At 33.9% G+C, this 24,914-nt stretch overlaps 2 protein-coding genes across 3 annotated transcripts; one reads left to right on the forward strand and one right to left on the reverse strand.

Annotated features, from left to right (window-relative positions):
* Positions 1 to 12,200: 12,200 nt before the first annotated feature.
* LOC143624326 (beta-amyrin synthase-like) lies at positions 12,201 to 18,099 on the forward strand. 2 transcript variants are annotated; one of them, XR_013152089.1, is made up of 18 exons: positions 12,201 to 12,572; positions 12,665 to 12,850; positions 13,654 to 13,743; positions 13,825 to 14,022; positions 14,115 to 14,199; positions 14,727 to 14,893; positions 14,981 to 15,169; positions 15,238 to 15,351; positions 15,426 to 15,545; positions 15,660 to 15,782; positions 15,895 to 15,993; positions 16,083 to 16,139; positions 16,214 to 16,260; positions 16,355 to 16,491; positions 17,289 to 17,466; positions 17,542 to 17,622; positions 17,687 to 17,770; positions 17,857 to 17,925. XR_013152089.1 is itself a non-coding variant. In XM_077095024.1 (18 exons), the coding sequence occupies exons 1-18, from the start codon at positions 12,363 to 12,365 to the stop codon at positions 17,977 to 17,979; spliced, it is 2,295 nt and encodes a 764-aa protein (XP_076951139.1). In that variant the 5' UTR covers positions 12,202 to 12,362; the 3' UTR covers positions 17,980 to 18,099. The 2 variants fall into 2 exon arrangements, 1 of the variants encoding a protein (XP_076951139.1); XM_077095024.1 differs by having other exon boundaries at positions 12,202 to 12,572; positions 16,355 to 16,498; positions 17,857 to 18,099.
* A 1,615-nt stretch (positions 18,100 to 19,714) lies between these two features.
* Positions 19,715 to 22,663, reverse strand: LOC143624359 (putative membrane protein At4g09580). Its single transcript, XM_077095049.1, has 4 exons — positions 22,391 to 22,663; positions 20,823 to 21,093; positions 20,266 to 20,436; positions 19,715 to 19,884 (listed from the first exon to the last, which is right to left on the reverse strand). Exons 1-4 carry the CDS (start codon positions 22,639 to 22,641, stop codon positions 19,756 to 19,758), a joined length of 822 nt encoding a protein of 273 aa, XP_076951164.1. The 5' UTR covers positions 22,642 to 22,663; the 3' UTR covers positions 19,715 to 19,755.
* Between the last annotated feature and the right edge of the window lie 2,251 nt (positions 22,664 to 24,914).

The raw sequence follows: 24,914 nt of genomic DNA on the forward strand, positions 1-24,914 counted from the left end.
TTGATGCTCTTATAATCAGACATGTAATAAAGATTTTGATTTTTGATAAACAATGTATACCAACCAATACAACAAATGTAGTGAATAAGGAAGTTTTTACTTATTTGTAACATATTTGTGTAATATTAGTTATGTAATTTTTACAATTTTAATGTAAATTGTAATTGTATTAACTATATATGATCATTTTGTTGATTGAATTTAACTAAATGAAGAGCTTAAAATTTTCATCAATTACCCATGTAATACATGGGCCTCAAATTAGTTACTTATATATATATATCAAACCATTGCAATCTGAACGAACTTTCAACCCTAAATTCCCTAATACCCTTGCAATAAAAAATGTAAAACTTTCCAAACCAAAACTGATATTGTACTTCAAACAACTTCTTTGGCACGTAGTCAAAATATGCATTAACTTTGTTTTATTTTTTTCGAAATACCCTTTTAATTCAAATGCAGTGACCCGAACCAACTGCATTTAATGTGAACCCAAGATATCAAAATCTTGGAAAATACCCAAATTGCCCTTTGTAGTCAATTTAGCCCGTATTAGCTTTAACCAGTTTGTAACCTGCCCGATATAACACAAGATAACTTTTTTAGACCCGTTTACTTTGACCTGTATTCAACTTCTTCAAAATTTTGAGCCTTAATATTTAACCCATATGTGCATCTTTCATTTGTAACTACTAACATTAATTTCTATGGAGATATCTTAACAGAATAAATAAAAGAGTAACTATATATCAAGTAACCACAAATTAATTCACCGGACTTTTATTTATAAAAATGAAAAACAATTCACATATGCATGTCTTAGAAAAGCTAGAAGTCTAGAACTCATAAGACAAGACTTTTCAATGGTGAATTTAACTTGCAAATCTAACTAATGAATATATTTTATTTGGACTTTCATTTGAATAACCAATTGAAAGCTGCAAAATTAGATATGATCATCTGTCAGCAATCTCATTTCTTCCATTTCTAGCTCTTCCGGTGTTATTCATTTCTCTAGAAAATGTCTAAACGCTGAATGTTTTCTTCCGACACATGTCTTTGTCATATGTATTGTGCCAGGTCACCTTACATGGATCTCAGAATTATAACTGATCTATTTGGTATTAGCCTTCTTAGTATAGCGATTTCACTTTAAAAAAACAAAACACGAAAAGGCTTAATGGTAACCCGAAGAACCTATCATAAGTAGAGAGACTTTAAAAGATTTCTTTGAAAACTATGTCGCTCTACATCTGTACACAGAATTAGCAACCGAACTGCTTACAAAAATCACCAAAAGTAAATAAACTTATACATCATTTATCACATTAAAACCAACAGAAAACCACAATTACTTAGAACTCCTATTTCCACATCTAAAAGCAACACCTTAAATCTCAGATAGCCAAAAAAAACACCCTATTACATATTTACATTTATATCAACATACAATGTAACAACCTCAAAAATGGGGCAAATTTTTTTTTAATTACTTTAGAAGAAAAAACTTATTGTTAAATACCGAGTGAGATGTCGGTTGAATAGTCGAAGCGAACTGTACGTAAATAGGCTTCGCCGGAACCATTGAGATAACAAACAGGATCGGCCCAATGATTACATAGAACCTGATGGAGATACGGATAAACTCGATAATAATACCATAATTTATAACATGGGCTCGGCCCAAATCAATCAAACGAAACCGAGGCATGTTTAACCCAAATGAACCGGAACCTGATAACTTCAAAATTATATGAACCATTCAATAATTATCCAACAGTTCTTTAACTATACTGGGTATCCAAAATACATAAACCATTATCTATAAAACTACCCCGTCACCGAACCTAACTAAACGACAACCGATTAACAAGACGAATAACATGTTATATATATTATTTAAAATGCATATACCCCATACTTATATGCATGACCTGATTGTTTAAATTTTATAAATAAATATATAAAATCTCCTAATATCTTTGCAAGATCTCAAATCCTTTTTGCCCGATCTCTTCTCATGTTCCCTGCGTATTTTGTTTTCCTTCAACCCCAATCACCTTCATGCAGAGCACTTAACCAATCTCATGGCATGCAAAGGAATCATATCAGAGCTTCCTATGTAAACTCAACTATAGAAACCAATGCTTGTACACCTTTGATTTCCCATTCAATCTCTTGAATTCTCTGCTTTGTTTCTTGAATAAAATCGCCCCCCCCCCCCTAACATTATGTTTTCCTGCTTACGGATCAGCCCAAGAACAACAAGAAATTCGGGTAATCATATTGTTTCAATCTATTCTCACCTTATTCTTTTTTTGTTATGATAAACCATTAACCACATCACAGTACCGAAGCTCTGTTATGCCCGCAAATTCAGTTTAAGAACCGGAGTTCAATCCAACTTGTGAAACCATAAAGAATTCGAGGTATGGCGACCTGTATTTGCTGTGCTTTTGTGTTGATTCTGAGCTTTATAACCGCGTTAACCCGTGTCTAAACAGCCCAAACCTGTAACCTAACAACTACCTGATTAAATGAAGCTTAAACACCTAATACAATCATACTAAATCAGTTGTTAATAGAGTACAGCCAAACAAATAACTATGACGTTTGTTTTCGCGCTAAAAACTAAAACCGGATACATACTTGTAACCTAAACAGAACCATAAACCACCCGAGATGTATACAACCTATACACAGACATAGTCCGGAGTATTAACGTGTCAAGCTTGTATTATAGGAATCCTATTTTGTTTGTATAAAAGTATTTTGATGAACCTATAATAGTAATATAAAAAACCGCGCTTTAAAACACCCGGAAGCGACACTTAAGTGACCCGTTTGATCAATAAATGAACCTTAAAGTAAGTACTGTCATAATACCATCTTAACAGCCCCACGTATAATATAATAAAGACATATAATCTGACCCGAACTTGTTTGATGTGAAAACATACATTTAAAACCAAATTATGTCCCTAACGGGCCAAAACCGGCATGTACGAGCAACAACAGCCCAAAATTAAAACAAGTTATTTTTTAAAAAAAATAATAATAATTAGCAGGTGTCAACATACTTGTTAACCACAAATGAGCTTCGTTAGAAATATACCATGACGGTGCTAACGGGCCCAAACCGAATTAAAACCATATTTGGGTTCCGGGCATCCTAATATCATTATTAAACTTTTTTTTAAGTTATTACCATGTATTATAACAGGCCCCGACATGTTTCGCAAGTTCTAAGCAAATATAAAAAGGGAAAGGGGCATATTCGGTAATAAAGTGAGCTGCGTATAAACTTATAGATTTGAAACGGAAAAGTATAAATTTACAACAGAAAACTTTGACAATGAACCCCTAAAAGTTACACAAAGTTCAGCCATTAAAACCGTAGCCAATTTATAGTCATTCGGTAACTCGTTATAGCGAAAACTAACTTGAAAACCAACCCGACGTGCGACCTTATTAACTTCTGGATATTTAACGAAATTTCCAGAAGTTAAGTTTACATATCTGAGGCCTTAAACTTGGTAAAGACCAGCTTCAAAAATTAATTATAAACCGAGTGCTAGAAATCAACCGAACCGGCATTTTGGTGACACGTTCAATAAGAAATAAGCCGTGCAGCCAAAGTAATAATGTGATATATTTTTGCATCCCTAAATATAATATTTTATGTTATATAATCTGACCCGGAACCATTTTGTATGAATCTTCGTTTTTAGAACCGAACTAAAACCCGAACGGGCCAAAACCGGGCCCGTTAGCGAAACTGCAGCTATGAACAATCTTTCAAAACCCATGAAAGGTTAAAACAACTTATTTTTATGTATTGTAACAGGTCTTGAAAATTTTGATAACCAAAGGTGAGTTTTTGTTAAATATATAACGGAAGGGCATTTTTGGAAACAAATTAATTCTCAAAAACTGAAAATATGAAAGTATGGTTTTGAAACGAGTGCTTATAAGCTAAAATGACTTAATATTATTTATAAAATACTAAAGGATAAGTGGATTTAGAAAAACGGCCCGTTTATAAGTTTAAAAGTGTTGTTTCGTTTAAAGCCGAACGGACCGGCTTTTAAAGATTAAAATGCTTCAAAAGTATAAAATAGACATCTTCCAGTAAAATATATTTATAAACTTTATCTTAATAGTATAAAACATTTTTTATAGATATAACACCTCTTTTGTCAAGAATGGTCGTTTAAACGCGAGTTACGGTTGAACCGACATAAACCGAACAAGCATTTTGAAAATTAAAAAAGTATGAAGTTTCTGATTTCAACAGCAAGTATAACTAAATAAAACCTTAATATGAGTATTTACTTCATTTATAAACATTAACCGAGTCTTTAACTTGATTTTTGCTAAAACGAACGGTAAACGAACGTGCGGAGACTAAGACCGTATAGCCCTAAAAGTTCTAAAATATCTGCAAATAACTCATTTTTATAACATATATGTTTCTGGAAAATGGGATATTTTCGATTAACAAAGTATTCGTTTATTTACACTTTTCTCTAGAGACATATTGTTGAAAACAGACAATACGGTGATAACCGGCATCGTTATCTTTCGTAATCTCATGACATGTTGTTTCAACCAATAATTATTAAACCTTTTATATGAATAAATTATATAACTTCACTAGTCATATGGTAACCCGAAACCCAACTGAAAACTCGAACTTTCCAAAAATGGAAACTCTATCGAAACCCGACAAATGAACCAAGGTAACTAAAAGTCCCGGAAGTTGAATTGTATACATAAACACAAAACATCAATCTTATTAAGTTATTTAAGTACAAACTTCCTGTAAAAGGAAACTTTATTCATCGGGAACCAAACGCGTTGGCCAACACTTAAAATTAACTAGTAAACAATACCAGTAACGAATTTTACATTGTTCTTTGATAACTTATTGTTGATTAATATATGTACTAGGCGTACTTGGTGATTTCTAGAATAGTGCAAGCTCATTGATTATCATTCATATACATATTGCGTATGGACCGAGGTGAGTTTCGTGCTGCCCTTTTTATTTAAACTTTTTGGGCTGGATACATGCTGGTTTTACTTATGGTGTGATATTTATCAAGAAGTGTTTTACTGCTAAATTTTGTCCCAACTTTTACACAATTATTAGCCCAAGGGAATGGGCCTGAGGCTTGTATGGGTAGTACTATTTGGGAGACCCCCACGCACAGTGACCCTATGTTGGGTAAACCACACTGAGATCTGCGGATCGTTGCGGCATATAACCTACGTGTTTGATTATTGCTTTTAGCAGGGTGATAATCCGGGACGGTTTAACTTCTAGTATGAGTTGGGGATACTTTTGCTAGTTGCAGGTTTGATTGTGGACTTGATTGATGTGCACCATGCTTTATACTTACATACACGCAAACTTGCGCGCTTTTATAAATGAACTGTTTTATGTGTATGTGAGCTACACTCATGAACTCACCAACTTTTTAGTTGACACTTTTTAGCATGTATTCAGGTACTATGGGGATTAGCAATTTGGATTAGCTTTGTAATGAGAATGCTTAAGGATAGAGGCGTATGACGAACATGAATTATGAAGATTAGATGCCAAGAAGATTAGTAGAACCAACCTCGGGATTGTAGTAGTGTCAGAGAAGAGATAGTTGTGTAGTTACACCTTGTCATAAATACTTAGTGCAAACATTGTAACTTATTTTTTTCAATAATATTCCGCTTCCTACACTTGGTACCAATTTGTCTTTGAAACTCCCAGGCCCCCTATTGGCAGGGTGTGACATACAACAACCAAAACTAACTTGACATAAATCTTTCTGGTTCTTATAAAACATTGAAGCACTATATATATTTGAAGCAATCCTTCCTCTAGTCTGTAAATAATGTACCATTTCCATTTTAACTCATTTAAAGACTTGCACGCCATGTCTTTCAATTATGAATCAATTATGAAATGATTTGCAGGTCATCCCTTAGAAAGAAAAACAGCTATGAATAAAACAAATTCAACTTTGTTATACATGCATAATCAACACCAGAACATTAATAAATTAAAAGGTAAGTTTCATTTACCTAGCATTCATACAACTCTATTACACCCATGAGCTGGTTTCATATCATGCCAAATGGCTCATTAACCATGATCCAATACCATATTGTAACATAATCAATTTAATGTCACACCTCGACTTAGGGCCTAGGCGTGTGACCAATAGTTGGTACCTGTTTTGTAAATTTATCAGAGTTGTGGGTTTGTTTTAGCGGAAGTCTTTAAAATAATTTATTCATTTATAAAATAGCGGGTTAAAATACCCATTTAATGTTTACAAAGCTTTATTTGAGAAGATGTATTATTTTTAGCAGAAGTCTTCGATAAAAAATTATTGTATTGAAAACTCGGGTTTAGATACCCGTTTAATAATTCCAATACCTGTCTTTTTAGAAAACATATTTCTTTATATAAAATATTTGAGCCACCAGATAGCATCTAATGACTATATCTCCAATATTTGAGCCACCAGATAGCATCTAAAGTTATATTATGCTTAATTGTAATCAAGGTTTGGGCTATACCCTCGACTATGGTCTAAGCCATTTATATAAATAAAATAGTAACTTAGGCAAATTCCCTACCTCACACGGGTATTCGTAGTTATATTTTTATCACCTATCGAGCAGCACTTCTACTCTATATCGCGTATCGGGGCTTAAACCATCAGAACTTCGGAGCTTGGCATGTACTATGAGACTGGCACACAAAACGATGTAGATAGAGAAAGTATTCTAGAGAGAGAAAAATTTGGTGGGTGGGAAATGAGACGTGAGTCCCTCCTTTTATAACTGATTTTGGGTCCCATTGCGATACGCATGTGATTAACACGTGGCATGTGATTAACACGTGGCATGGTGACTCAGCCCTAGCGTTTGCCACGTGTCACCCGAATGCGACAGGTGTCGCTGACTCATACGGACCATTGCGTATCGCGATGGCCTTATTCCTGGACTCATCGCGTATCGCGATGGGTTCCAGTATACAATTTTTCATTCTTGGTCCCTTGTCTTTGGTATCTTATCACGTCTGGGTCTAACTCTCGTTGTTCAAAAATACTAAGGCGCGCCATCAAAGCGTCACATTGCGCCCAATGCCCTTCGTCGTCGCTTTCTCCATCGCCATCGTCCTCGCCCGAGCCCGTGCGCGTCGAGTGCTCTGCACCCTCCACTAGGACCACTATGTGCATGTTTGGCATAAAAGAATATTATCTTGGAAACTCCATATCTTATAAAGAGCTTCCAAATTTATCTCACTTTCCATGTGGGATAGAATTTATCTTCCTTATTTATATACTCATGTGCAATGCTTTCACTTTCTTTCATCTTTCCATGTGGGATGGATTCTTTCTTTTCTCTTTTGATTAATATTTGGTGACTTATCTTATGAAATCTTTTTATTCCTTGATTTCTTAACATGGAATGAATTTATTTCCTTATCTTATTTTCTTATTTATTTATCTAAAAGTATTTTTGTTCCTTTTTCTTTATTAACTTGTCAAATTTGAACCGAAATTTTGAGGATGTTACATTTTAAAATATGTATACTATTTATATTTATGGGCAGACTTAGAAACCTTTCATCATTGATGGTAATCCATAGTTCATTTTGTTAAACTTTTACTAAAGCTATCCGCCTACCAAACTGCACCATGTAAAAGAGTTCCCAGAAGAAAAAAAGCCTGATGAAAGTAGAGGAATTGTACCAGTTAAACTACACAATGTATAAGAGTTCACAAATTCAAAATTTCTATGAAACTTCCACATATACATGTTTGATACAATCAAAATCTAAATACATGAATAACATCAGCTACAACTACAGGAAAATTCGTATATGATGTATAAACAAACGGATAGGATATTTAATTTAACAAAAGATAATTGATAATTACCTTCTCCATAGTATTTCCGAAACGCTGGCTAGGGTTTGTATCGTTGTTGCCTAAGAAGTAAGAACAATAGAATTGAAATAGATGTTAAAATGGGAAAGATTAGTGAAAGATGGAGATTGATGTATATACCTTAAAGATTGATTAGCAATTTTCCTTTCAAACAGTAGGGTTTTTTGATTGTCGATATCTGCAATTGGATATTTGATCGTATTTAAATAGATGTTAAAGACGGAGATCGATGCACATACTTTGAAGATTGATTCGTTTTAAACTGGTAGAAGATTAGGGTTATTTTTTATGTGCTTCATTGGAGGGTTTTTTTAAGAAAGAATTGTCCAATAAGTTGTAACCGCGGGTCAGATTAGGAGCGAAGAAATTAAAAGGTTTGAGCGCCAAAACAATCCTCAGAATCACTCTCCTATCAACACGTGTCCTCTCAGATTTTATTTTATTAGTAAAGTAGGATAGGATATTTCTATCTTCGCGGCTTGTTGTACCAAAAATTTCCATTTCGTTTCATCCACTATTTTTTTTTCAATCATATGAATGTATGAAGAATGTATGAGGGATATGTACTCTCGTTTCCAGTCTTCTATTATTGTTATTGTATTGAGTATTGAAGTGAAGTAAAAAATAGAAAACTATCTCTTTTCTAACAAAGAAATAGAAAAAACTTAGTAATTTTAATATACGTAAAAATCAGAAATTAAAATAGAAAGAGAATTCTTTTTTCTTAATCTCATGAATAAGATCTAAGAATCCATTTAGTTAATGAAATAAGATTGGGGCAGGTTTGAGGATTAACTGGTAGTGCGCAAGGGGATTGCTTTTTCCTTGAACGGTTCTTTCAAAAAATGAATATATGTGATTCATGAGTCATAAGAAGACAATTAATGATTCAGATACTTAATAATTTAATAATAGGAAGGTATAATCAAGTTGAATTCACTGGGTGGTCAATCTAAATTTATAGGCCAATAAAGAATGTTAATTCACTTTTTTTTCTCAAATCTAGAGAAGTTGTGAAAAATGGATTGTATTAGCTTAATCTTTTTTTCTTTTTCACCATTGCAAATTTGCAATGATCTTAAAGACCAAGTCATAAAGCACTCTTCTACTCCTTTCTTCAAAGATATCTATGAATATTGAGTAGCTTTCAATGATGTAGGGTGATATTAGACTATCCTTCATATTTTTACTAGGATGAACAACGCTACAAAATATTTACTCATATAATTATCAAATTGTGATAAGTCCAGCTTTTATACACATAATTCTTATACATAGATTATGTTCCTATTAATAGAAAAAAAATACGTAAAATAGGAAACTCAATTGGTGGCGAGCTTCTTGATTGGGCTAAAGAAACTCATTTGGGGATCGGTTAACGCTCATTAAGTCGGTTTTGGGTAGCTTAGGAACCTATTATTTTTCCATATTCAAAGCCCCTATAAAGGTTCTTAAGCAACTCGAAAGCAAAAGAAGACGCTTCTTTTGGGGAGGGTCGGAAGAACGAGAGAAAATTGGTTGGGTAGCCTGGAGTAGGATCATACTTGACAAGGAAAGAGGAGGCTTGGGTGTTGGTAGTCTAAAAGCTATGAATATGGCTTTGCTTGCAAAATGGTTGACTCGTTATAAAATTGGTATTAATTCTCTTTGGGTCAAGGTTATTTCGGCAATGGATAGGGGGACACTTGAATGGGAATCGATTCCGGTTAAGAATTGTTTAAGTGGTGTTTGGAAACAAATTGGTGGAGTAAATAGAGATGAAGACAATGAAAGAAGCAATATTTTGGCGAGATTAAAACCCCATATTGAAAAAGGATACAAAACACTTTTTTGGATTGATTGTTGGGCAGGAGAACTTCCTTTAAAAAAATCTTTTTTCTTCACTTGTTGCTTTAGAAAAACAAAAGTATGTGCTAGATATTGATTGTTATGATCGAAGTGAGAACGGTTTTACTTGGAAATGGAGATGGAGAAGAAGGCCCAATTCTGCTCAATTACAATTGGAATATCATATTTGTGTTAATCTTATCTCGTCAATTGTTGTGTCTTTAAATCCTGATTGTTGGTTATGGCAAGGGTCGGATGGCAAGTATTCGGACTTTTGGTGAGTTAGCTTCAATGGGAACTTGACAATGTGGATTATCAGGTTCAAAACTTCACTTTTTGGCTCAAGTGGATTCCCATTAAGATAAACTGTTTTATATGGGGATTGTTATTAGACCATATTGCGACCAGAGAAGCGTTATCTTTGAGAGGCATAGTTGTGGGAGATTTCAATTGCATATTTTGTGGTAGTGGTATTGAAATGTCCAAGAATTTGTTTGTGAATTGCAAGGTTATTAAGATGATATGGTCAATAATACATGATTGGGTAAAATTACCTATCCGGGTTCATTCCGATTCGGTAGAAGAAATTCTTGAATATCCAAGTAAGAACATAAAGAACAAGGAGTTGTGTCTTGCGGTGCAATCTATATTGGCGATAATTTGTTGGATGATATGGCTATCTAGAAACGATTGTATTTTTAATAATATTCCATTTGTATTATCAAAGTTGATGAACGACATCAAATCGGCATCCTTCATGTGGGTGAATCAAAGAAGCAAAAGAACGTGTTTAGAGTGGGAAAAATGGAGCCGGTTCAACTTCGTGAATTTTCCAATTTAGTTAGATGTATGTTTTAATTTTGTTTCTTGTTTTTGTTTTCGCTTTTGTTTGTTTTTATGTTACTTTTATCTTGTAAGTGGTCCTTCTTTTAGTTTAAATAAAATTAACCTTTCAAAAAAAAAGTTGTGTGACTTAACATGTCTAATGGTTTAAAAACAAGTCGTTAATATAAGATATTTTTAGGGAGGATATATTAATAATTGCTCTTTTGACGTGGCACAAAATGAACGGGTTTCCCAGTCCATTGCGGAGTTATGTTGAGGGGTCATTTGTACTTTGTACCAAAGGCAGGCATCCACATGGATCACAAAAAAAAATCAATACAATTACAATGAAATTGTAGCAAGTTGCTATCTGATATTGATATGTTGTTGATATACATCAAGGGTTGATGCTGTCTGTCGTTAAGGATTATATATGAAACAGGAATTGATATTAACAACGACTAGTTAATCTTTTTCATTTTTTTTTTTTTCGTTTTTAGGTCTTATCCATAGGAAAGAAAGGTAAGCAAAAAAAGAAAAAAAATAAATAGAAGCTTGAATTATTATTATTATTATTATTATTATTATTATTATTATTATTATTATTATTATTATTATTATTATTATTATCTCTTTTTTCTCCCACTATATTTTTAATGGTATTTAGAACTACCCCTGATACTCGATTGAGTTTTCATAAAGTGAAATGTGAACTGTTCATTTTGATTTTAACGTTTGATACTTAAGACCTGACTCAATCACAAAAAACCACCAAAAAAGACCAAAGGAGGATGTTTTAAGAACACTCAGTTAAGTTAGGTTTTTGACCAATGTTGTAAAAACACTTGATTTACACTCCATCAAGAATGTCTTCAAAATATTTAAATATAGCCCCACTCCTGGGCGTTATGCGTCACGTGCCGCCCAGTCAGAGTTATGGTTTTTTACAAAAATAAGGTGTAGTTATAAAGTCTCCATAACTTTCCATAACTTTGTTTATTTGTTTTTTTTTAATTCTTGTGTCTTCCACCTGCGTTATCTACAAAACGCCACCCAAAAACAATTCACCAAAACGCCGTCCATAAAGCCTGGGATAAAACCTCCATAACGCCTCCACTACGGATGGTCTAAGAGAATCTAAATTCCATATGGCCCACTAGTTGTCTCTACCAATGGATCATCAACATATTTTAAGAACTAGATTTCACATAAAATTTTCCATGCTTTTAAGTATTATCAGTTAGGACAAATTGTTGACGGGCGATCCATACGTAGTATAGGCCGTGATCAATCAATGAAGTCTTTACCTATGCCTAGCTTCCCAACACTAATTCACCGACTGATTACCAACAGGCTCCCACTTTCACATATTGAATTGTCCGTCAACGAAAGTCTTATGATACGTTGTGTGTGATAATGTTTATTATTCTAAAAAGAGTCTACTTTTAATTTATTTTTATATACATACCTTTTATTGAATTAAACAATAAATGCATAGTCACTTTCTTTAACAAGTAACAAAGATGCACCATTTTAACCTCTACCAAAAGGTTGTATGTTGTCTCAGAAAAATAATATTGGAACTTTGACTCTTATGTTAGTGTCATAAGAACAAGTTATAATGTAGCATCACAACACTTATACTCTTGAAAACATTATAAAAAGGGGTACCTCCTTGTTTCAAAATATAACTAACTAATTTCCTAACAGTCTACACCATATCTTCTTATTCACTTATAAATTATGTGGAGACTAAAAGTAGCAGAAGCGAGTCAAACGGGTCCAAACCCGTACCTTTATAGCACAAACAACTTTGTAGGGAGGCAAATATGGGAGTTTGACCAGAATTATGGAACTTCAGAAGAACATGCTGAGGTGGAACAAGCTCGAGCCGATTTCTGGAACCGCAGACATGAGGTTAAGACGAGCAGTGATGTTCTTTGGCGGATGCAGGTCTTGTTTTCTGTTATTTTAATATTTTTAACAAAGAGTATTGTTTATTTGGTTATGAATGTAACGGTACGTTGTATGAATGTGGATAGCAGTTTTTAAGAGAGAAGGAATTTAAACAAACGATACGGCAAGTGAAAATCGAGGATGGTGAAGATATAACGTATGAAAAGGCTACAATCGCGTTACGGAGATCAGTTAATTTGTTTGCGGCTTTGCAGGCTGATGATGGCCACTGGCCAGCTGAGAATGCGGGCCCGTTGTATTTCATGCAACCATTGGTAAGCTTTTTATGTTTTGTTAGAGATGGAAAAGTAAACGGGTCGGGTAGGTTGGGTAAAAGGTCAACCGGGTCACGGTCAAAAGTGATTTTTTTTGTCGACTTGTATGGGCCGGGCCAAAACACAATTTGCACAACTTTTGTGCTATATACGATCATAGGTGGGTTGGGTAGAGATGCACAAAGCCACAAACTGGGTCTTTTGTGCAACCGGTTCGGGTTGGAAATGGTTCCGATTTGGGTCAACAAAAGTGAAATCCGGTTTTGGTTGGAACCTAACTCAAGAAAGTCAAAAGATCGAGTTTGACCGGGTTGAGACCGGGTTTTTTTGTTTAAGCTGGGTTTGACGGGTTAAATTTTAACTCTGGTTTTAATAACGGTATCGGTTCCCAAACCCTTTTTCTCACCTCTAAGGTTGGGTAACAAATCAACTGGGCTTGGATCAAGACGAGTACATTTTTAATTAACTAGAACGGGCTGGGCCAAAACGCGATTTGCACAACTTTTGTGTTATATGGTACTAGGGAAAAAAAATACATTACATAATACTAATAACAATACATTTCTTTAATAAAACAATTCATAAGGGTTATATTTATCAAAATTACACTTGGGCAAAGGATGTTGATGGTCACCGGTTTTAAGGAAAATTACAGGCTAAACCGCTCATTACTGTTTCTGAAAAACGAAAAATGAAAGGATCAGGTTGGTTGGGTCGGCCAGACCGGCCAAAACAGTTAGGAGTTTTTTTTCCTTCAAAAATTTTTGGTTTGTATTAATATTTATTAAAATGCCTATTCGCAGGTGATGTGCTTGTATGTTACCGGGCACCTTAACACTGTCTTCCCAGCAGAATACCGAAAAGAAATCCTGCGGTACATATATTGTCACCAGGTAGTTACTGTTGTAACTGAACTATAACTTCTTAACTGAAAATTCAAAAAACATTAACAAACATTACTTGGAACTCAACAGAACGAAGACGGCGGGTGGGGATTTCACATAGAGGGTCATAGCACCATGTTCTGCACCACCCTCAGTTACATTTGCATGCGCCTTTTAGGAGAAGGACCAGATGGCGGTCTGAACGGTGCGTGCACCAAAGCCCGTAAATGGATTCTTGATCATGGCTCGGTTACATCCATTCCATCATGGGGCAAAACATGGCTTTCTGTAAGTTTTTATTTTCAAAACTAATCAATACAATATTACTAAATGGATAATAGTAAAAATGTTTTGACTCATTATGGTTACTATTTTTTTAGATACTTGGTGTATGTGAGTGGGCTGGAACCAACCCAATGCCCCCCGAGTTTTGGATTCTTCCTTCTTTCTTACCTATGTATCCAGGTTAGTGTTCTAGTACCAATTGCATTAAAGATAACATGTTTATAAAATTAACATATTATGATAATGTAGTATGGAACATGATCACCACCACCATCTTCGTGCCGCTACGATTTTGATACTTTTTTTTCTAAATAACTCTTTTCAACTTGCATCCGTTTTGACCTGAACCAGTTGACCAAGTTTGAACCCTTTTGATTTGACCCGGTTTGATCTGGACCCATTAACTCAAACCCATTTCCGTTAACCTAGTTTGAACTGAATCCGTGGACCCAGTTTGACCAAGTATGGGCCCTTACCCAGTTTGACCTGAGCACATTACAATGAGATCATCCCTTTCATTCTAGGGTGACACGGCCCAGTTTGACCTGAACCCCTTAACCCGGTTTGACCTGAACCCGTTTTGACCCAAACCTAGTTTGACCTGAACCCGTTGACCAAACCCAACCCACTTGGCTCAGAACACCAAAATGCTCTTACCAGTGATTATAATGCACTGTTTTCTACTTAAAATATTAATCTAAATGCAGCAAAAATGTGGTGCTACTGTCGGTTGGTATACATGCCAATGTCATACCTGTACGGAAAAAGATTTGTGGGTCCCATTACTCCATTGGTTCTGCAACTTAGAGATGAACTTTATGCACAGCCCTATGATGAGATCAAATGGAAGAGCATAAGACATTTGTGTGCAAAGGTGAAAAACTTAAAATATCCGTAACATATAATTTGAATAATATTCATCTTTCTTGCTAATTATTTAACTTCCAACTTACAATTTCAGGAAGATTTATATTATCCTCATCCTTTACTACAAGATTTGATGTGGGACAGTCTCTATGTTTGCACTGAGCCTTTATTGAATCGCTGGCCATTTAATAAACTGCGAGAGAAAGCACTTCAAACAACAATGAAGCATATACATTATGAAGATGAGAACAGTCGATATATCACCATTGGTTCGGTAGAAAAGGTAAGTTGATAAATGGTTTAATTAAAATGTGTAAAAGTTGGTATAAAGATTTAAGTTTTGCTGTTCAGGCATTGTGTATGCTTGCTTGCTGGGTTGAGGATCCAAATGGTGTTTGTTTCAAAAAGCACCTTGCCCGAATCCCGGATTATCTCTGGGTTGCTGAAGATGGAATGAAAATGCAGGTCATATGAAAAACCTCTAAAACACATGATGTGTGTGTCCAAAACATGTATATTAACTGTAGATTGCAAAACAGAGTTTTGGCAGTCAAGAGTGGGATGCTGGTTTCGCCATTCAAGCACTATTAGCTACTGATCTTACCGAAGAAATTGGCTCAACTTTGATGAAAGGACATGAATTTATCAAAGCTTCACAGGTATCCAAAACCCTGATGCATTATTTGATTTACTAGTTAAAACAAAAAAATTGTACCTTTTACAAAATTAATCATGATTATTATTATTATTATTAAATACTTACTCTTGTGCAGGTTAAAGATAACCCTTCTGGTGACTTTAAGAGCATGCACCGCCATATATCTAAAGGGTCATGGACCTTTTCAGATCAAGATCACGGGTGGCAAGTTTCAGACTGTACTGCTGAAGGTTTGAAGGTATATACACATTTTTTATAAAATTGCATAATCATATTAATATTAATATTATTAGAAAAGCCTCTCTATATGATCTAATTACTGTCTACCTAATACCTAAACTCTATCCTAGTGTTGCCTCCTATTTTCAACAATGCCACCTGAAATTGTTGGCGAGAAAATGCAACCCGAGCAACTGTATGATGCTGTCAACATAATGCTTTCCTTACAGGTTAATAATAATTTAATTTGAATCCCAAAACATTCCAAATTTTTAAATGTGGTGTTAGTGAGTTATAACTGGTTGTGACGATAATACAGAGCAAAAACGGTGGATTAGCCGCATGGGAACCAGCAGGATCATCAGAGTGGCTGGAGGTGCATATCTAAGTCATGAAAAAAATATTGTTTATTTTGATATTATATTCCAACTATTCTCTTTTCCATTTCAGATTCTCAATCCTACTGAGTTCTTTGCTGATATCGTCATTGAGCACGAGTAAGAATTCAATATAGTTTACCATTTTTAATACAGCATATGTTATACAGGCTTAAATTTAATTTTAAAGATACTTACAAAATTTGTTGACTAGGTATGTTGAGTGCACATCATCAGCAATGCAGGCCCTTGTTTTGTTTAAGAAGTTATACCCTGGGCATAGAAGGAAAGAGATAGAAAGTTTCCTTACGGGTGCAAGCGGATACCTAGAGAAAATACAGATGCAAGATGGTTCATGGTTTGTTTCTGTTTTTTTTAATTAAAACGGATAACTGAAAAAGGTGGTACAAGTCTACAAGATGTGGCAAAATGGGCAGGCGGGTCGGGTTCAGATCCAATTATTTTTTGTCTTGAATTTTTACATTTTTCTTAAAAAGATGGTGTCAACTGTCAAACAAGATACAAAAATCATATTCTTCGATAATAATCACACTTCGGCCAAATTTTGACCCCTTTGGCCCATTCCCTTCAAGCTATTTTCTATACTATACCCGAACGTAGGGGTGCCCACAAAACTGAAATTGCTGAACTATAACCAACCCAAAATAACCGAATTCAAACATAAAACCAACGGTTTGGTTTTATGCTTTTTAAAGAACTGATTTGTTGGTTTGGTTACAGTTTTACACTTTTACTTAGACCAAAAACCAAACCGAAAAAACCACTTTTAAGTAATTTATAAGAAATTAATAAATAAAGTAGCGCAAAAATTTTAGGTACAGATGTGTAGTTAATCATTGATTAACAAAAAAAAATGTAGGCCCAAATTCATTATTTTGGGCTATTTTCTTTGGCCCAAATTTTCAAGCCTAAATGGTAAGACAGAAAAACCGAAACCAAACCGAACCTATTGTAATAACCGAAAACCGAATGGTAGTTCAAAAACCTAAAAACCGAATTTTCAGTTTTCGGTTTGATTTGAGCCCATAACTGACCCATTCATGAGTTAGACTTGTCACATCTAGTTGGAAACAAGTTTCCTTGTTACATTGTTAACATAATAAGCTGTGGTAAATTGGTAATTATAGGTATGGAAACTGGGGCGTGTGTTTTACATACGGTACCTGGTTTGCTCTCGGAGGACTCGCAGCTGTCGGAAGAACATATGAAAACTGTCGAGCAATTCGTAAAGGTGTCGAATTTCTACTGGAAACACAGCTGGCAGATGGTGGTTGGGGAGAAAGCTACAAATCCTGCCCAGAAAAGGTAACACTATAACATAACAATTGTTTTAAAAAAAATGAAAAATATATATATAATAATCTAATGCTCAAAAAACAGAAATATATACCCTTGGAAGACGGCCAGTCCAATCTGGTACACACTGCATGGGCAATGATGGGACTGATCCATTCTCGACAGGTCAGCTTAGTATAAAAAAATCAAAATTATAAGTTTTTTTTTATGAATTTGTTGAAATGTACAGATGGAGAGAGATGCAACACCTTTACATAAAGCAGCCAAGTTGTTGATCAACTCCCAGTTGGAAAATGGTGATTTCCCACAACAGGTATGTTTAAGTTTAACTAAAGCATAATGAAATGAAATATAAAACATTTACTAGTAAGTTATATGATGAAAAAATACCTAATGCAGGAAATTGCTGGAGTATTTATGAAGAACTGCATGCTGCACTATGCACTATACAGGAATATATACCCGATGTGGGCACTAGCTGATTACCGCAAGCATGTGTTGCCCCTGATCAAAAGCATCTAATATAACCATCCAATTCAATTAATATTTCAACACATTAAAGAACTATTTATATAAAGTAAATAATTTATTACTCTCCATAATCGTTAAGCAAATACAAGGTGGTCAAGAATGAAATGTAAAAAGCCCAGTTTTTATTGTTTGTATTTATTATATCTTGTGCATGTAAGTCCTCAAACTTTATTCAAATTATATAAGTTACTTCGAATAGTCAGGTGTTGCTGTGTGATGTGTTCTTTGTGAATAGATGTTTGCTTAAAGAAGGAAGATTGTTGTAGACAGAAACTTCTGAATAAAAATCAAGTATGAGCGAATCAAACAAAGAAAATGTAAATCAAGCAGAAAATCATTTAATATTCATGATTCACATACTGCATAATGTGCATGTAAAGGAAGCTTAATGTTGAACTCCCAACTATTTTCAGACAACATATCAGGGCTCAAATTCGAGTGAACCTCAATAACCAATCGATTTGCCTGCACTACTAGTAGGTCAGTAGGCAACTCTAAATATGTGAACCTCAACACGGAAGCATCAGCAAACACTGCAAGAGTCAATGAGAACAAACTTACTCATTTATCTTGAAGTAATGATGCTACCAAAATGTTTCAAGGGTATAACTGTAGTTTACCACCACGTTGTGTTAAATGTTCGAGCTCAAACGGATCAGAAAATACTCCAGGCAGCAGTCTTTAAATAGCCATGGCCTCACATGATGGGAACCTAGATAAAACTTTTCGCTGGATTTCAATTCTAAAGGATGAAGTTAAATGTCGGTGAGAACCTTCACCGGTTAACTGTTGATGATAACTAATTAACACTTTTAGCATGAAATTCTGTTTTTTCACAGAACTCATTGGGATCTTTCTTATTGAAGGTCTGTCTTTGCATGATTACATGGACCCATTGTTGTTATCTAAACCTAATTAACTCAATATCATTTCCAACCCGAAAACGACTTACGTTGAGTTAGAAAAAGTAGGCTTAAAAACTCATAGTGAGCTTTATTTATCTATATATATATATATATATATATATATAAAATCAAACATTTCAGGCTTCGATAACGCCAAGCCTTGCATCCCTCAAGCTGGCCTTGCCCATGACCCATCAACCTATTTCGGTTTTCCCTAATTCACATTTCATAGATTCATAATTATCTTTTCTAGTTGTTCAAGTTAGCTAATGGTTTTGGTTTGGATAATATAGTTTTCTTTGAAAAATGTTTGAAACATCTTACCGAGAGAATGGCAACATGAAAAGATAATCAAATAGAAAGAAATAAAAAAAAACATACTGTCTGCCTAAACAACCAATGAATGGCATGGCATTCATATTGTAGCTTTTATAATAAATAATACATCATATTTTATATTTTCTACTATTATTAGTGTTGATATATTTAACAATGCCTAAGAATATAATATATATTTGAAAAAAAAAAGCAAAAGAAAGAAGGAAAGACTAGCAACCATTTCATTAGTAGTGCCAATTTCACATTTCATAAATAAAACCATAGCAACAATCCATCATGTCAGTGACTCTTTACACTAGGAATTTTATTTTTCAACATAGACTAAACTGCGTTTTAGCCATTTTACCTAGTTACCCTTTATAGAACAGAACAACTTATATCCCTTTTGCCTCTCCAACATCTGTAGCACAAACCAACAAATTTCAACCGCCGAAATCGAAGGTCTTAATGGAGGGTTAATATGTAATTTTGTACAGTTAAGAGGATTGGTTAGAAACACTATAAACAAAGCATGAACAAATTGTCATGGTGCATTCTTCTTGCTTATGAGTGTAGGGGTAATAGAAGCAAGCCCGATAAGAAACAAGGTTCCTATTGAATGGATGTCATATAAGTCTCCGATTGACTGTAACTCTCCAAGAGTAATTCCCGCCTGTAAATTATAAAAGAAAATAAAACATATAAATAAACAAATAAAGAGATGTTTAATCATTCGGTTGTATAAAACTGATTATATCCCGTAACCGACTTTTGCTATTAAAATTAACGAAAAAACTTTAGGCCCAATGTTTTAGGCTCAATATCATTATTGTGGACCCTGTTTTGAGCCTGAAAATTTCAAACCCAAAGGGTAAAATCAAAAACACCAAAACTGAATTGAATCCATTGTGAACAGCGAAACCAAACGGTTTTCAAAAGCCCAAAAATCAAATTTTTGGTTTTTGGTTCAGTTTGAGCCCAAACCGACCAATGCACATCCTACTTGAAGATGAATATTAAAAAATAAGCACATAAAGATTGAAAAGAATAATACCTTGACGGTCACATAAGCAGCTGGAATAAGTCCAATTGTAGTTCCAAGTAAGAATGTATGATAAGGCACATTTACTATTGGCGAAGCAACATTTATGAACATATTAGGCAGGGTCGGGGTCAACCTTAAGAAAAGCATGTAATTCAGCAGCCCGTCTCGCCTTTTAGCCACCTAAGCAAGCAAAACTAAAACCCTTAACCTCTTCAACAAATAAAGATACAGGCTTTCAACTTCCGAACCAAGCCAACTCACTAGGGGTGTGCATGGATCGGTTTTGGATATTTTGAAAAAACATAAAGCCAAAGGGTTCAGATTTTTCTAGTTCAGTTATGTCGGTTAGTTCGGTTTCATGATCATCTTTTGTCCTAATTTTTCTTGAACTTTTCAAATATTAATGCTCACTTATGATAAACAAATTATGTTGTCACAACGACAATCAAAATTTCAAAATATTACAATATAAGAGATTTTATGCCAATGAGAAGATAGTTTTTATGAGTTTTAACTCGTTCAACCCATATTCATTTAGCAAACTTTTTAAAGTTTAGCAAAATTACCTGATCTTGGAAGAAAACCAATTTATCAGGCCATAAAGACGAGATGAGGGGCCGACCAATCAAATTAGATAAAAAATAACAAGATGACGCGCCAGCAGAAGCAGCAAAAACAACAAGAGTTACACCTCGTAAGACACCAAAAAGTGACCCCGCAAGCAGTGACATGAAAACAGTTCCCGGGATCATAAACGTTTGCATAAAGATATAGACCACGCAATATCCCACTAACACTTGTACAGTATAATCACTTGTATATCCCTCTATATTATCTCTGTGATAAATCAAGAAAAGACATTAAAGCTTTCAAACTCATACCCCAAAAAAAATTGTATAATAACGAAACATAAATGCATAATTTGACACAAAAAGTCAAAAACTCGGCTCATTTGTTTACAATTTGTTTTCAAACTGATAATTGCATCTTACAGAACTAGAAATTATTAAATAGAATATATAAATTTTAATGTAATATCGTTACATGTAAGGTATCATATATTATTGATAAACGATTATAATAATTGATTACAAAATAAACCTAATCAAATCATATCGCTGCATTATCGTAACAATAGTACAGTAAACCATCATTTATATATTTTATCTAATAGAACTCGGATGAACATACAAGTATATAAGCAGGTGCGTTCATTTACACTTGATTAGGCACTTCACATTAATTTATCTTAATAGCCAGAAATTCATAATCTTTATTCCAAAATTCAAATCATCCAAGTATCAAGCAATCAAATTGCAAAATTGGAGAAAGATTATTAGATTACATGACAAAAAGCATATTTAGCTATCGATCTAATTTCAAAATTCAACACTTTAGGCCCTTTAAGCTTTCACACGAATCATAAGTACCATAAAAAATTTATAAAAAAAAATTATCATATACAAGAATCATAACTACAATAAAGACCATCTACCTAAGGATACCAGACTTTGCTTATTAAAGAAGGATACTTTTGTTCTTAAAAGAATTCATATTAGATTAAATTTCGATAATTGCATATAAATTAATAAAGTTATTTAAAATCCTAATCAAAAATAAAAAATAAGGAAAAAACCAAAACTTTATAACACAATCCAGATCCAATTTCACAAAACTGAAAGCATGTTTAGTTATTGATCCAATTTCAAGAATCAACAATTTAGACTCTTTATTCACCAGGATCATAATTACCATAACAATTTATAAAAGAACATCATATACAAGAATCATAATTACAACAAAGGCCATAACTTGGTATATTTTAATATTTTTATATAAATTTTCATCATACAAATTAATAAAATTATTTAAAATCCCAATCTAAAATTAAAAAATAAATAAATAAATAACCCAAAATATTATAACACAAAGCAGATCCAAATTCACATAATTAAAGGATATTTTGTATAACAATTTATCAAAGACTAACATATACAAGAATCATATAATTACAATAAAGGCCAAAACTTGATGGACTTGTAATCATACAAATGAATAAAATAGTTAAAAACAAAAACTTGAAGACAACCCAGATCCAATTTCTGATAATAAAATAATTAAAAAGAAATGGTACCTAAGAATATGAAGATCTTCAAGTGTTCTTGGAAGCTTGAGAAAGCTGTAATCAGAATCAGGCAATGTAAGGTAAACACCAAGGAGACCAAGGGCGAAACTCAAGAACACACCAGACGCACCCGCTATCTCCCAAATGGTTAACGGGAATTTAGATGTTGATGTTGATGATGGCAGTGCTAATGATTTAACCTTGTTTTCCTCATTATTATAATCATCTGAAGAAGAAGATCTTATGTCCTGTTGTTCCATTTAATCAATTAATTTGAAATTTGAATTCAAAGAGATTGGATTAATATTAATGATAATAATGAGGAATTGAGGGAAACATTGGCACTGGGATTGTGAGATAGCTAGGGGTGGAATGGAATTGGAATGAGAGGAAGAAACTTATTATTATTATTAGGTAGGTAGCTTGAGCCAATTTTGTTGATGGTGGTCATGGATTTCGGATTTCTTAATTTCCCATTTTGAATATTTATTTATCAATGTTTTCGGTTTGGGTTGATGTGATTATCATGAGGTTGGTTTCAGAATATTCGTTGCATATTATTATTGGAATTGTGTCACGTTTGGTGATTTCTGCATGTGCATATTGTTATTGGTACCATGTTATTTTCATTACTAAATATATTATTTTGTTGTCTCAAAAATAAGAGTGAACATAAACCGGGTAAAACCTGACCTGTGAGATCTAACTAGGCTATTTACAACAGGGCCGGTTCCTTGGTTTTAAGTATATCATTAAACGGGTATGGGTTGGGTCTTGCGGTCTACCATTTTCTCTTTACATAAACCGGGTAAGACCCACGATACCCGTGAGACCCCAACCGATCAGACTTGGTTATTTACAATAGGGTCAGTCCGGGGACCCGAGAATACCACTAGACGGGTCGTGGTCTGGTCTCGCTAGTCTGTTTGCACACCCCTAGTCAAAAATGTCAATTATATGTCATACATACATAAATTATGTAGCAAGAACACGACTTATTTAACTCGTTTGTTGAAAAACGTCAAACGGGTTGGCGAGTGGCAATCAAGATATAATCACGCTAACTGGCTTGTTGTGTTGGTTGTAAAATTGGGTTAACGGGTTCACAAATAAGTTATCGAGCCAATAAGTTTATTTAAATTAGTAAACATGTCAATCTGAATATAGGTCATTTATGTAACAACACGGATTTTCCAATTTAAGATTTTATCCGTAACCCGAACCGAAAATTCCCAAAATGACCCAAAAGAGGAGAGGAGGAGAAAAAATGATCCAAAAAGAAACTAGATTCCCAAAATAACTCATCAAATTTGTACTGAGCCGACACTTTGGTATTATAATCGACGGGATTTTACAACTAATTAAAACTTGACACTTGGAAAGTTTCTGACGTTTCCGACGAGATTTTTAAAAATATTGGGGTTTTCGTCCATATTTCTAATTTGAATCATTTTGTAAAAAACAGTCTCTCCAGACGATTTTTTTATGTTTCTTATCTGGTCCGTTCAAATATATATTTTTGAGAAAAGAGTTTTATAAATTTCGTCTTCCAAGATGCATTTTGAATGAATTTGTTCCAAGGAGTTCATATTCTCATGTTTTGTTCTTATAAGTTTTAAAAGTTAATATCGTCTCGACCGATAAAATTTTTGGTATTCCGCCTCGACCGACAAATTTTTTGAATATTCAGTCTACTCTGACTATTAAAATGGATGTCATTTGATTGTGTCCCATCACCTTTTTTTCATATTATCATGCATACTCCATATGATCAATACATGTTTTATAAGATTCGTATAGTCGGTGTTTGAGAATGGATCAAAGGATGTGTGAATGCCCAAAGTTTATTATAATATAGTTATTTTATGGATGAAATTAATATCTTAGTAAACCACCGTTATGTTCTTTTGTTCTTCATAATCTATGGCGTGATGGTAGGTAGGGGTGTTCATCGGGTCAACTCGATCGGGTTTCGGGTTAATCGGGTCGGGTTATTCGGGTTTTTCTTAAAAAATATCTAACCCGAAACGCGACCCTATTAAGGTTCGGGTTAGTCGGATCGGGTTAGTCGAGTTAATCGGGTTGACCATGTTACTTTATAATTTAAGTTTAGTTTTTATGCTTATAACTCGTGGGTTGCAAAATTTCTCATTCCACCCAATTTTCAATGACTTTCACAAGTAATTATATAATAATTACATATAGGCTTGTAAACGAACCAGGCGGACATGAACAAAGGCATGCGCGTGTTCGTTCGTTTAACTTTAAACGAATACGATCATGAACACTTAATCAAATATATATTTGTGTTCATGTTTGTTAGTTTAAAATTACATGTTCGTGTTTGTTTATAATCGTTCATTTAAAATCTAAACAAACAATTCACGAACATAAATGAACACAATTAAACAAAGACAAACGAACATGAATGAACATGTACATAAGTTAACGAAAACAAACATACATAAACGAACACAAATGAACGCATTTAAATGAACACAAATAAACAAATATAAACATATTATGGCGATAT

Source organism: Bidens hawaiensis, unplaced genomic scaffold (assembly GCF_021521415.1).
Source record: "Bidens hawaiensis isolate Kalapana, Puna unplaced genomic scaffold, B.hawaiensis_p1.1 tig00000369_1, whole genome shotgun sequence".
Classification (NCBI taxonomy): Eukaryota; Viridiplantae; Streptophyta; class Magnoliopsida; order Asterales; family Asteraceae; genus Bidens; species Bidens hawaiensis.